Consider the following 14,659-nt stretch of genomic DNA (forward strand, 5'->3'; position numbering starts at 1 on the left):
TGTCTTTTTTTTCTGGCTACCCTATTTCATTCTCTATCTATGCCTGTTTCCTGATCACTTTGGCTCTAATCTTGCTCATTCACAATATTATTTTTATTCATTTGTCCCTTTTTTCATCAACAAAAATTATGTCAACTCAAGTTATTAGCACATATCATTTTCCTCTACAACAGAATACATGGAAAGATGAGTCGGCGGGGTCAGCAGACACCATCCTAGAGGTATTTCTGGGTGGAGTACAACCGGGTCAGACTTGATTAGGTTTAACAGGACATCAGGTCAGCCAAAGATCCAGCTGTCGTAAGGACAGTTTGCCAAGAAAATATAAACTCCCATTGCAGAGCATTAGATTTTTATGTCCATTGTAAGACCTGGACTAAGCAACTTTGGTTACAATTAGTTATAAAACTACTGGTTAGATTCGCAAAATATAAAGATTTATTTATGTTATTAAAATTATCCAATTAAAAGGCAGTCTATCACCTATAGTAATGTACATGCTATGAATACAATTCCAAGTATACCTTCCAAATGTTCATGACTTCCAAATGCAAGTCATATGCAAATTAACTTCACAGAGCACAGAGGGCGTTGCCTTCAATTCCCAAGCACATCAGTAAACACGCCCATTCACTGACATCAGTGATCGCTGCGCTCAAATCCCACGCATGCGCATTACACTCCTGTAGTACTGCACTATGCTTCTGTGTGTACTGCACTCCCCTGAGCGTACTGCACATGCACTGCTGCTATGCTGTCCAGAGGGCCAACAAGAGGCCTGGATGGACAGATTTACTGATGACGTGGATGTGGCAATGCCCCTGTGATGCTCTGAAATGGAACAGAAGGCCATTAAAAATAGACATTCACAACCATTTTTCACAGAAGGTAGATCCATCAAAAATAGCACTGTCCTGTTAATAAGGCCTTATGCTAAGGCCCAACAGTGTATCTTTTGTTGCAGATTTTCCTGTGGGTTTTTTTTTTGAGCCAAAGCCAAGAATGGCAAGAGAAGGAATGGAAAATATAAAGGAAGCTCTTACACTTCTTCTTCCTACTCAATCCGCTCCTGGGTTTGGCTCAAGATAACGCAGCAAAATCTGCAAATAAAAAAGCAGCATTTCCACATTTTGAGGCCTCAGCCTTAGGGCCCATTCACACTACGGATATGCTGACTGATTCTGAATGTTAAAACACGTTGAAGTGAATGGGAAGCGCCCCCGTGTACGGCTCGGAATGAGCTGAGCGCCGGGCCCCTTCACACGGTGAGCCGTACACGCCGGCGCTTCCCATTCACTTCAATGGGAGCGCTCGTACAGAAAAAAGCAGCCCATTCATTTCAATGGGGAGTGCTCGTATGTCGGCTCCCATTGAAATGAATGGGATCTGCTTTATACGCGCTGATTCTGAACGTGTTTTAACATTCAGAATCAGTCAGCGTATCCGTAGTGTGAATGGGCCCTTAGGGTTCCTTTATGCTTATTTTCCCGATTGCCAGCAGGGGTCAGAAAGGAACGATGAATTGGATCCATCAATTAAGGTCGAATGCACGGGATGGATAACATATGGATTGGTATCTGTGAGTCATCTGTGGTTTTCACTTACCCATATATTGAAAACTAAGTGACAGAGTCACATGTACATAAAGGTATAAGACCTGCTCCATATTTTCACTTCGGCCTGGACACACAGCTGCAAAAACTACAGCTACAGGCCCATTGAAATGTATGGGTCTGTATTTTTATCCACAATTCGGATTACAATTATTAGGGCATTGTACCTTGAAAATCTAAAAGGCAAAGTGAGGTAAAGTATATGGCTGACGCTTGTGGAAAGCATTTATGGGTCAGTTGGGATACAATGTGACTGTTAGAAGGCTTGATGGCTGACTATTTTGAGAGCATAGTGGCATTTTGTACGGAAAATTTTGTATATCACATGGCATTTTGTATATCACTTTTGAAGTAATAACAATGTTGCACATTTATGGCACACAGTCCTTTCTTGCACCAAAGATGCAGGGCAGCACCTCCAATGAGGGGAGGTGAGGCAGCCACTTCAGACGGTACTTTCAGAGGGGGTGGCAGTCACGGCACTTTTATTTATTTTTTACCTAAATTAGCCCAGGGCAGGCCACTCTGAAAACAAACCAAGCGGCCCTGTCCTGGGCTGGTTTGGACCTCTGCATCTGAGTGCAGGAGGTATCATCACGCTGCCTGTGCTGAGATGCAGACATCTTTTGCAGCAGCAGCAGCAGCAAGGGATCACAAAGGTAGGTAAGTAAATAGTTTTTTGGTTTTTTTTAATATTCCGCTACCTCTTGTATATATATATATATATATATATATATATATATATATATATATATATAGGTCGGATGTGTGGAGAAGTAAGGAGTCAAAGATGTATGTGCTGTAAACTTTACAGAGTCAAGTCACAGCTGGAAGAAATGGTCATGGCGGTCCAAAGGGAAGTGCCTGGAAATTTGGGAAGATGTCTCCTGTAAGTAACAAAATATTACTGCGCTGTATACACTTTAATGTTACCACTAGCACCTGATGCAGACGATCAAAAGACGAACCATACCCCCCACACACACCCCCAGTATTTAGTCCGGGAAGGAGGAGGGGGCGTCTTTTGATCAGAGCGGCTAGGTTCACCACTGCCAAGAAGCACCACATCACCTGTACCTCACTTGCCACTTTCCTCGAATGTAAGTACAGCGGGGCTGGCTCAGGATACCTTGGTCCAACATATTTATGATAACTGAAGCCATAAAACTTGCGTTAGTTATATAGGAAATCATGGGCAGTCTCTGAGGGGTATAGAGTTCTTTTTATGTGTATGTCTGATGTATTAAGAAGCTGAAGCCCCTTGATTCAGACAGGCAGCCTTGTTCCAGTTAGAGGCTTTATTAAGACTAGCAAAAGAAACACTAGTCTTAATAAACTGATCCCATTGTGTATTGCTAAGGACAATATCATTGCTGCAAATGATCAGTCTTGTCCTCGAAAGTGGGTGTTGAACAGTCATCTATAAGATGTCCATCAAACAATGTTCATTACATGACCTTCAAGTCGCCTTCTTACTGAATTATGAAGTGGGATGTGTGCTCTCTGCTCTGTCACAGTGTTGATTCACTAGGAGCTGGAGTCGGGCATGGATTCCCTCAAGTTACTCATTCAGCTAGTATGCACTAGTATTTTGCAAGCCCATGAACTGTGGTTTGAGGGGCAGTATTGTGGATCCACTTGGAGCTTACTGATTTAACCCTCTGTGAATATCTTCGAAGTGTCTCAACCTTATGATAAATGTACTTGGTATTGCCCTACCGACATCTGTTTTGTTAATCAGCTTCTGTTTCTCTAGAATTTTTATATATGTTTTATATTAAACTTGAATTTTTGTTATTTCAGGTGCACTCTTGCTGTCAGGTTTAGGCTGTGTTCATATCACATTTGAAGTGAATAACAATATTAAAGCTATAACTCATAATAATAAAGGGGTTAATGCTAGAAGCCTAAAAGCCTCAAAAGTTCAGGAAATAGATCTGATATACTCTTTGTGTAAAAATTCAGCAGGATGTGGTGTGTCTTTTCAGAACGTTAATGCAAATACCCGGTTTCCTTTGGATTTCAAGTCTTCTGCACTTAGAAACAACATCAACTCCAGCTAAGGAAGTCAAATACATTAAAATGAAGAATAATTGTGTGATACCTTCTCTTAGAGTGCAATGACTCCGGAAATAACTCTATTATGTGAAGGAAGTTAAACATATGACCCTGCAAAATACACTTACTGTGGGCTCTCACCTTTCTGGAGTAAGTACAGTAGGTGAAAACATAACACTGTAAAGGATGGAATTTCTAGAAGTTTTAGATTATTTTCTTTTTGTTTTGTTAAAACAGAGATTGTTTTTTCATTTCTGAAAGGGGTTATTTTGAGGTGGAAGATATCATCTTTGCTCAGGTTAGCATATTTTGACCCTTAGAGTGACATAACTTCGATTTCTACTCGAAAAATACATAAATAATATAAATAAAGCTATGTCCAATCTTTAAGCGAGTGAAAGATTAGTGAAAGAGTTGCAGGGCGACCTGGAGACCTTTTGTCATATGACGGAAGGCCTAAGTCCTAACCTAATACAGATGATTGGCAGGCCTTGCCATAATTTGGACCCCTTGAATATAGGTTATCAATATTATCTGTCTGTAAAACCACTTTAACAATAGAAATTAGAGGTCAAAATTATCAGAGTGTATAACTGTGATGATTTTGTTTCCTCTGCGGACTTTCTTCTTCCATTATACCTACAGGGAAACCACCAGTGATTCTGTAGGTATAATTGACATGCTACAATTTCCAAAACTTTGCAGTGACTGTAAAACACCATGTTTTTTGCCGCAGCCAAACCGCTGTGTTTACGCCATGTTCGGCCCCAGCCTGAGACCCCACATTGCAGAAAGGCAACTTTTGTTGCTGCAATTTTTGCTGCAGTTTTTTGAGCCAATGCCAGTAGAGGCTATGAAGGGAGCAGGGAATATACAGGAAATAATTAAGCTTCTATCTTATGCTCAAGCTACTCCTGGCTTTGACTCAATTAAAAAAAAAAAAAAACTGCAACAAAAACAGCTGTGTTTCCCGAATGTGGGGCCTCAGACTTAGGCTGTTGCAGATGACCGTGCTGCAACCGGTTGGCTGTGAATTAAAAGCACGGGCGGCACATGGGGGACACGGGGATGTCCCCCATGTGCCACCCATGCACGGGTCGTGCCTCTGCAGGTCCTTTCATTAAATGTATAGGAGCCACGGCCACAAAAAAAATGGCCGCGGGCATGTGAAGTTGGCTCTGCCCGAGGCCCGATGGCGGAGCCACATGCGCATGCGTAGAAGTTTGACCCTAGTGCCGGAAGAAGATGCAAAGAGAGGCTGTTCCAGACGAAGATGGAGGCGGTGCTGGAGATTTCTCTCGGAGAATTGGGGACACCCCCAGTGCTCTTTGAGCGCTGGGGACCGCCCCCAGTGCTGCGAGAGAACTCATTTGCATACCGAAGAAAATCGAGATTTCTACCGAACGGCGTCGCGGAGAAGACATCTAAAGGTAGGAGAAGAATATCCTTTCTTAAGGCTATTCCTACGTGTTAGGGACAAAAAAAAAATGCCATCTTAATGATAGAATCTCTTTAAACAGATGCAAAAAAAAAAAAAAAGATGTAAAAAACATTATGTGAACTGACCCTAACCTATAAAAATAACCTGAACTGTTGTCCAATCCAATTATTCAATATTTTTGACTGTACATTTTAAGTACAATAATTTATAAAAGTATTAAATGTTATTTTTTGTTTGTTTGTTCTGTGCCATTTCCTATTTCCAGACATTTCAGAGGATCCAGAGATGACTGGAAATGAAAGTCTGTTATGTAAGGCTGGAACTCTGTATATATCCTTGCCCTGCTTTCACTAATGGGGTTACATAGGGAGACAAAGAGATTTACCCAATCACCTTCTTTATACTAAGCTTACTTTATTGAGGTATTTTCTGTTATTGTCTAACCTTGTAGAATCTGTTTACAGGTTGAGGCACAAATTCTTTGCAGTGAATGTAGAAATTCAATTTATTACAGAACAGAAAAGATCTGAAGAATTTGCTGATTTGCGATGCAGCCGGAGGAACTGACACATGATTTACGGTGAGAATACACTGACTGGATGAACAGGCATTCTTAACTCAAAGTAAAAATAGTGATTGTATGTACAGAGTCAGAATGAAGCACCCTGGGCCCTCCAGAGGAAATGATTTCTAGGGCCCACTGTCTATCTGCACTGTAAAGAATTCATGGAGGGTGTGTAGTATACCCCTTCATTTTTCACACATTTTGTTACATTTCTGCTATATTTTAAAAACTAAAATGTAACTAAATTCTCGGACAACTGTGATTTTCTGGCAGTATGGGTGTCATTAATACATTTTGTAAAATACATTATTACCATATTTTGTCTCCTTTCTGTGAAATCCTGCATGTCTTTATTCTTTCCCTTACTTTTGTATTGAGAGCTGTTCCTTGCTTTCATTGAGTAACTGTGTACGGAGTAGGGGCTTGGAGTACAGGGCTGTATAAAATGTAGAGAAAATCAAAGTAGGAGAGGGTTAATTCAAACAGTTATATTTCCAGAGTTCTAATGCATAGAAACTTGTTTTTGGTGTCATATAAAAGATGAGATTTTAGGTACTAACTATATTATTTCCAGAGCTATCACTGGTTGATATCACTGTCTACCTGGCTGTCCTACCTAAGGAGTACTCTATGTGCTTCTGTTTCCTTACAGATCTAATAAATCAAAGTCATGTCACAGGATTCATTGTGATGTCACATAGTCCATATAGATGTCACAATGCCCTAGTGTGATATGAAAATACCCACTGTGATGTCATAATGACCTATTGTAATGTCAAAGAGCCAATTGTGATGCCACAATGCTCCACTTTGATTTGCAGAGCAAATTGTGATGTCTGAATACCCCACTGTGATGTCACAGAGCCACTTTAATGTCACAATGCACTACTGTGATGTCATAAAGCCCACTGTGATATCAAAATGCTCAAATGTGACCAATTGTGCTGTCATAGTTCCTTATTGTGATGTCACCTATTATCATACTGTGATGTCACATTGCCCTGATGTGATGTCACAACGGTGCATTGTGCTATCACAATTTGATGTCACAGAGTTCATTGTAATGTCAAAATGATCCATTGCGATGTGACAGTGCCCCTTTGTGAGGTCATCAAGCCCATTTTGAATTTCCCATGGTGATGTCACAGACCAAATTTGATGTCATATAGCTTATTGTAATTTCAATATGAACCATTGTGATGTGACAATGCTGCACTGTGATATCACAATGCCCTTTTTGATATCTCAGAGCCCATTGTGATGTCATAGAACCTTTTTTTTAATATCACACTGGCCATTGTTATGTCACAATGCCTTAGTATAATGTCACAATGCCTAATTATGATATTTGAATGTCCATTTGTGATGTCATACAGCATAAAATGATGTCATAATGCTTTTTTGTGATGTCACAGAATGCATTGTGATGTTACAATGCTCTATTGTGATCTCATAGAGCCCATTGTGAGGTCTCAATGTCCCACAATGCTTTAAGGTGATGTGAAAATGCACAATGATTGATCTTCAAAAGCGTGAGAATGTATAGATATAGAGATGTCATGTCGTGAACCTTATTGCTAATTCTTTAAGTGACTGTCCTTCATATCAGCATAGAAGTTGAACCCATGACAAGCCATCTTCTAAATGCAGTGAGTTGGACTGTTTTGCCAGCACTCAAGCACTGCACCTTTGTGAGGTTGCTTGCACCCCACATTACTGGATGACCTGTATACTGAGTGATGGCATTGCAGAATATCACACTTCTCTTGTACAGTAATTATTTCCTAAAACATTACAATCTTACTCTATAAAAGAGCTGCAGATCTGCCTTCCCTCCCATGTCACCACCATGGTTTTGTCATGTAGTCAGTGATGTTGTATTACATCTATCGACAACTTTTTAATTAAAGTTGCAAATTCCAGCCTCTGCCAGAACTTTCTGAACAGCTATCATCCTGCCAACAAGTAGACGAGAATGGCTGGGGTGACGGCCAATCAGCAAGTGTAGAATTACTGAGACAGGAACACTTGTAGTATCTGCTTATGTGCAGTGGGGACGCTGTACTCTGTGTGTTAGAGTTGCAAGTTGGAAGAAAGTAGTGCAGATACTGTTGCTCCCACAAGCCAGGTCAAAATATGTCACCTTGTGCTGTGAGGATGGCAGCCTGGAGCGCTGAGAGGAATGCCAGGGTGCCTAGTCACACTTATTGCTGGTTATAGGTATAAATTTGGAGTCAGCGTACTGCCATAGAGATCACTCCTCCCTTTGGTGTTTGAAATGATCATTGGTCTGACGCCAAGTAAATCTACAGCCTCAGAAAGCAATCCAGAGGAGGAGTTCAGCACTTGTCCATATTAAAAGCAATTTATTGGATCATATTTTAGAAAACCCGCATGTTTAGAACTAACAATAAGTTCCTAGTTATAACATTTAGCTACTGTAAACACCAACCAGGAAATACAAATGGAAGTAGAAAAGGGAAGAAGAGGGGGGAAAGGGGTGGAAATAAAGACGTCAGTAAAGAAAGACACTAATGGTGGGATTAAGAAGTACGAAACTTCTACGCATAAAGCATATGAGCCTACAAAACATATTATACATAAGAACGTTAAATATAAGAATTACCATTTCCGATTCAAACCATATGGTGTAGCAGTCCCTAGAGGGAGAATCCAGAATGTCTCACATATGAACACAGTTCTCTACCAGTTCCCATTCCCATTTTGATCTATTAACCCTTTGCAGGGCAATGACTTTGAGGGATACATTATTGCCACTATGGCATTCCCTGAAGGTACCAGCAATCTGGCCTGACGTATTCTCACTAATGTCAGTTACATGTTCAGATATACGAACCATCCATTTTTGGCTGATAAATGTTTTATATTGAAGGTTGTGATGTGTACAGATAATTATAGAGAACCTTTCGCCACCCCCACCAACTCCAACTCTTTCCATCCATGAATATGTGCTGCTCCACTGATTCCAGGGGAGTTGGAATTTTTTCTTTAGCCCCTAGGGTTCCTAAGCAATTGGTGCTTTTAGTTTCGGTAGCCAATATATAATTAACAAAATGAGCATCATTCTGCTAATTAGCATAATGGGTGGTAAAACTAACTATACAGATTGCTCGGGAATGATAGGGGATAGAGAAAAAATTGCAACTGTGTTGGAATCAGTGACACATCATCTATTGAGGAATGGAAAGAACTTTGGTGGAGGGTGGGAAAGACCCTCATTAAGGCCATTTTGAATAACTGGTCATGTCCTTCGCTCTCAGTAATGCCTCAGCAGTGTTCCAATACTGTATAAAAGACATATTCCGACATTTGTTTGACATCTGCGAGGTGTTTTAGTTATATGATACACTGGCATCCTGATTTGACATATAGCTAGAAGCATATTTGCACTGTTCTTCAGAAGTTATGAAAGAATGGATTGTATGCTGCAAGTATATAAAATGTCTCTGAGAAATCATGTTTATACTTCTTGGAATAATTGATCAGAGACAAGTGTCAACAGATGGATCTCAAAAACCTGTCCCCAGTCCTACACTGTTGGTTACAGGGCCTGAGAGCCCATTAGTGTTTCTCTGGTCAACATAAAAAAATATCAGTAAAGGTAATATGTCTGTTTCAAACTGGTAGTGGAAGAAAGAAAATATCTAATAGAGTGGGCCTGTCATCCAATGGTTAGTTAGCCTAGACATCTCTGTAATGTCTTGGAGGTTGTCGCCTCCTGCACCACTTCTGCACAAAATAAGTCTTCCTGGCAAAAGCTTGCTGGTCGTATGCTTCTTTTGCATGTGCCTGACTTGTTGGCAGCGTATTTTATTGGAAGTCATTGACTTTTTCTTCCTTCTGGTTGTTCTGTGATCATGGCGGTCATGGAACTCTTTTCCAAAATCATTTTGTTCCGTTGACGAGTCTAAATACTATAGCTTTTTTTTTATCAAGACTGTATTTTGCCAGAAATGTTTGAACCAACACATTATCTCTGAATGAAGACTTATGCCAATGTCCTTAAAAGATAGATTGAGATAGGGGCCACACGGTGGCTCAGTGGTTAGCACTGCAGCCTTGCAGCGCTGGAGTCCTGGTGTTCAAATCCCACCAAGGGCAGAAAACCATCTGCAAGGAGTTTGTATGTTCTCCCCGTGTTTGCATGGATTTCCATCCCATATTCCAAAGACATACTGACAGGGGAAAATGTACATTATGAGCTCTGTGTGGGGCTCACAATCTACATTTAAAAAAAAAAAAAGATAGATTGAGATAGTTACCTGGAACAAAGTATACTGGGTATCTGGCATGCAGTTCTATTCAGCAGCTTGAGTTAAAAAGAATTGTGTTTCTTGCCAGATTGGAAAGAAGTGACATGCAGGGATGATGGCATAACCAATGAAGAAGAGATAAGAATCACCAGCATCCCATGACCATGTAGGTGGAAAATGAGATAAGATTAATCAATGGGATAAAGCCTCAAGAAAGGTTTCTCTCACAAAGTTCGATCCTTAGCAAAGTACATTAGCATGTGATCTTTACATGTAAACAGCAACCTTCAGTGTTGAGCACTGCTATGACATACAGAGGTATTCACTTGCTGAGGCATCTGTGATACATCCACTGTACTTTGGAGGACTATATGGAGGCTATCAGATGTAACATTGCTAGACACGAACTGCTTGAGTGGCACAAAAGTACTCCTACATATGGAGTAGCGTCCACTGCGTAAGACCCAGGGTGAGGTTGTTGCTATGTACGGTCATACTTAGAGTGTGGGCAAACAAACTCCGCACAGAGTACAACATCCAGACATTGGAAAAGTTTTTCTTCTCCCAAATCCACATACAAGGAGAAACGACAAATAACATGACATGGTAGTGTTCAGGAAATGAAAGCAGCAACACAAGCTGAAATATACTGTATATATATATATTATAAAGGTGAAAGTTTGTGAGTTTGTGTTTGGATGTTTGTTCCACAAACACAGCCAAGCGGCTGAATGGATTTTGGGGAAATTTCACACACACACACACACACACGTTTTTGCCAGGAAAAGGTAGTAGGCTACTCTATAATGTGGGTCACTCACCCCAAATCGCCACCGTGACCCTCCAAAGACACCTCCAGGCTCGGCTGTAGAAGCTAGCATTCTGCCAGCGCTGGTCTGTCCACGCACCTCCTATTGGTGCATGGCAGGCTGTGGGTGGGCTATAGAGCCAAGGCTGCGGCACCATAGGTTGAGAGCTGAATGTGGGCTTGCCGATTGAGCAGGGACACAGTGAACAAGATGGCAGCAGCCCACATCGTCCCAGAGCCGCAGCTATACTAGGCCACCTGCACACATCGCGGACGGAGGAGGCTGCTGCACCCGACACTCCACATACAGGTCAGTGCAGCGGGGGGAGGGGGTGTCCCGGGGGGGGGAGGGTGGTGTCCCCAGGGATCAACCACGTTCCCCAGCTTCATGTGTCCCCCCCTACATCGGCCCCAGTGTAGTACCACTCACCTTGGCCACGCTCCCTCGCCGCTGCTTTCTCCGCTCTCTCCGTGCACATAGTTCGTGCGCTGCTGTCTGTGTGTGTCGTATATGCAGCAGAGCGTGGCCTGGCGTCATAGCAACCTGACGCCGGGGCGTCCCTCTGCTTCATATAGGACACACACAGGCAGCAGCCAGAGAACTATATGTATTTTTAAATCTGGACATAGAGTACTGCATGTCCGACTCTGTGTCCGGATTAAAAAACCCGGTTTCGCGGAGGAGAGCGCAAAACGCTCACGGCTGGACAGCTTTCTCACCCATTCAAATGAATGGGTGAGAGAGACTCCTGCAGGTTCCGTCTCCTGCTCTGTTTTATGCAGGAAACGGAAACCTGCATTACGGAGAGGACAACGCAGATGTGAGCGAGCCCTGATACCTCTGTCCCAAAGACACCATGTACAGTTTCTCAGAACACCTTATAGCAGCTGAAATACAAATTACGTTCAACACAAAAGTCTCACGTATTCTCAGACTTACAGCAACAACAAGATACACAGTTACATTTCATATCCCATACCTTATACACAGTACTAAAACCTTACCCGCGCCTGTATATACCCACTTCTACAATCACCGCAGACGAAGTCGCGGGTACCAGCTAGTAATATTATAATAGGATAATAGTTCAGGTCTCTGATTTCTCCTCTCACTGAAGTCCTTTGGTTCCTGGCTGGTTCTGACCCCTGGTCACGTGATAATAGCAAGCACCTGAGCCACAAGTTGCTCTGCCTGCTCTCACGTGTTCGCAGGTGAGTTATTCGGAAAGGTAAGGCATTTGTGAGTTGTATTGTGGGGGACAGAGATGTGGGTGTAAGGTTTAGTGTGTGAGGGGGAGAGATGTGGGGTGTAAGATGTACTGTGGGGTGTGGGAGTTGTGAGGTGTAAGGTGTATTGCGCGGGCAGAAATGTGGGGTGTAAGGTTTACTGTGTGAGGGGGGAGATGTGGGGTGCAAGGTGTACTGTGTGTGTGGGGCGAGATGTGAGGTGCAGGATGTAATGTGGGGAAGGAGGGATGTGGGGTGTAGAGTACTGTGGGGGTGGGAGATGTCAGGTGCAGGGTGTACCCAAAGATGGGAAAGGGCGGAGTCAATTTAGAAGTGGGTGGAGCTAAATTTGCTTCAGTGCACATAGCGGGCCCACAATCTGTCCCTCTTTCTGTCCTGTGAGGAATGGTGACAGGGATAGGTGAATATAATGTTCTATAACTCATGGACAATCCCTTTAAGTATAGTAACCCTTCCTGGAGAACCCTTTATAACTGTTCTTCTGCAGCAAGCCAAATTCTCAGGGTGTGGGGCCGCAGCACCTTACAAATGACAAGGGTTAATGGACCATAGAGGGCTGCTGGAGAAGTCTCCTATATGTGACACGTGGTCTCCTATATGTGCAGTCAGACTCCTTGTACTAGTACCGCTATATATCCCGCTCCTCTGAGGTACTAGACGGCTGTCACGGCCTCATTCACAGCACATCATCTTCTCCTCAGAGTTTCCTCCCCCCTCGTCCCGCCATTGGTTTCTTGCCTTACTCACCTCTCCCCCTCCTCCCCCTGTCCCCTCCCTCTCCTCCTCCCTCGCCCCCTCCCATACGTCTACTCTTGCACATGTATTGCTTGCTCGGTGTTCCCAGTAGCTATCTGCTATGGCTGAGAACTTTTTGTTAGTTGGGAGCCTGTAAGCGGGTCTCCGGCTCTTCTTCCTCACGGCCATGCTGCAGATAAAGTGACTGCCTGAGATCCGGTGCCGGCTCCTCGTCTGGATTGTTTCCTGAACTTGTTGCTGGGTGAGCAGGAGGTAAGAAGAAGCAGCAGCAGCTCTGGCTGTGGGGGATGGTGGTCTGTGCTGTCTGTGGGAGAGGATGTGTGACCCGGGCAGCCCCTGCTAACTCTATAGGGGCCCCGGGGTCACCTGGACCAAATCATGTCACTCTGTTTAACCATTGCCGTGCCTGCCAGTTGTCTGCTCAGCTGCTGGAAAGTCTACAGCCATACAGGGTGCAATTCTTCTGAGAGTTCAATGCTGTATGGTCTTTAGAAGTTTGCACAGTTTATGCAGAAGACAACTGCATAAGTAGTAATTCCTCAGTGTCTTATGACTTAGTACAGACAGTACCCTGCCATCCAGGATCCAAGCAGCTCCATAAAGTATTAGTGCAGGACGATGCTGAAGTTAGGCTCTTATTCACACTCTGCGTTCCTTCTTTGTTACATTACACTCCTATGAGCCGGCCTTGCTGATCCATCATCCCACAATCCCTAATGTTCCCGTGTAGCCCTCCACATAGTAGTCATACTTGAACTCTGACTATGACCGTAGAAATTCTGTACAAGCAGGATGCCTGGCACTGTACCAACTCAGTCCCCAAACTGCACAGCTTACTGCTCATGTGTTTGTTTGCCAGGTCTAAGGCTGGGAGAACGAGTGTAAACCGAGAGGAAATAACGCTCAGTCTCTGGGCCCATATTCCCAATCGCAGCTGTCACAATGATCTTTTTGGCTGCGGCCATAGCACTTGCTGATGTGCATGGCATACACCGCAGTTGGCAGGCTGAGTGGCCGGCTTCCTAAGAAGGAGGAAGTTGAGTGTTTGCATTACTTTTGCATATATACTTTACTATGATAAGTTTCCATGTTGTATCACGGATCCAGATCGTTTTGTTTATAGTTATCTGTGTCTGGGAAAGCTGGGTTGCAACCGGTATTTGCATCTTGACAAGTACCAGATGTGTTGACATCCAGCTGCCCTGGGATCCTGAATGCTAAATCTGGTTTATGCCCTATTACTACAATGCTACCCACAAACCTTTTTGAGGCTGAGTCCCCATGTTACAGAATCAGTGGTTTTTGGCTGTTGCTGTTGTTTTTTCCTGATGTGCAAATTATTATTTTTTTTATTTAAGTTTGAATTTGTTATGTGTGGCTATAGCCTAAATCTGTCAAATTTGCCATTCAAGGGCTTTGCCAAGCTAGGATGCAACCAGTATTGGCATCTTGGGGAGTCCCATATGTGTTGGCATGCGGCTGCATTGGGATCCAAATGCCAGAGCTTTGTAAGACTAGAGACATGTATTGGGGGAAATGCAGATTTATGAAAACTGGTGATAATGGTGGTCTACTCTGTCCCGGAGCTGGCAGAAGGGTGCACCTCATATATAACTAGGCCCATGCCTCCTCATAAATGAAGTATACCATCCGCCAGGCTGTGCACCAATATTTGACATACACAGAAAACTACCATACAAGGCGTAATATAGACAGCCCTATTGTGTTTTATAGTACCTGTAAAATGGATTCGATTTCAGGTAACCTCAACCGGACATTGCTGAGAAAACGCTCAGATAGACACTTAGGCCAGGACCCCACGCTGCGTAAACACTCCGGGGAAGAAAATGCAGAAATACAGTTTCTACCAGACACGCTAAGTTTTAAAAAACCATT

The 14,659-nt window shown here is 43.0% G+C and overlaps 1 protein-coding gene across 6 annotated transcripts in view; it reads left to right on the top strand.

Annotated features, from left to right (window-relative positions):
* Positions 1–5,558: 5,558 nt before the first annotated feature.
* The window catches only part of AKAP13 (A-kinase anchoring protein 13), a 177,184-nt gene continuing 168,083 nt past the window's right edge, over positions 5,559–14,659 (top strand). For 2 of the 6 annotated variants that reach the window (XM_075273246.1, XM_075273241.1), the window contains exon 1: positions 5,559–5,692. Coding sequence is in view for 3 of the 6 variants with exons in the window: in XM_075273241.1 (XP_075129342.1) it covers positions 5,683–5,692 (10 nt within the window). In the remaining 3 variants the exon portion in view is untranslated. Of the gene's footprint in view, positions 5,693–12,812; positions 13,016–14,659 lie in introns of those variants that run through there. The other 4 variants (XM_075273249.1, XM_075273248.1, XM_075273244.1 and 1 more) reach the window with 2 other exon arrangements.

Source organism: Leptodactylus fuscus, chromosome 5, assembly GCF_031893055.1.
Source record: "Leptodactylus fuscus isolate aLepFus1 chromosome 5, aLepFus1.hap2, whole genome shotgun sequence".
NCBI classification, from domain to species: Eukaryota; Metazoa; Chordata; class Amphibia; order Anura; family Leptodactylidae; genus Leptodactylus; species Leptodactylus fuscus.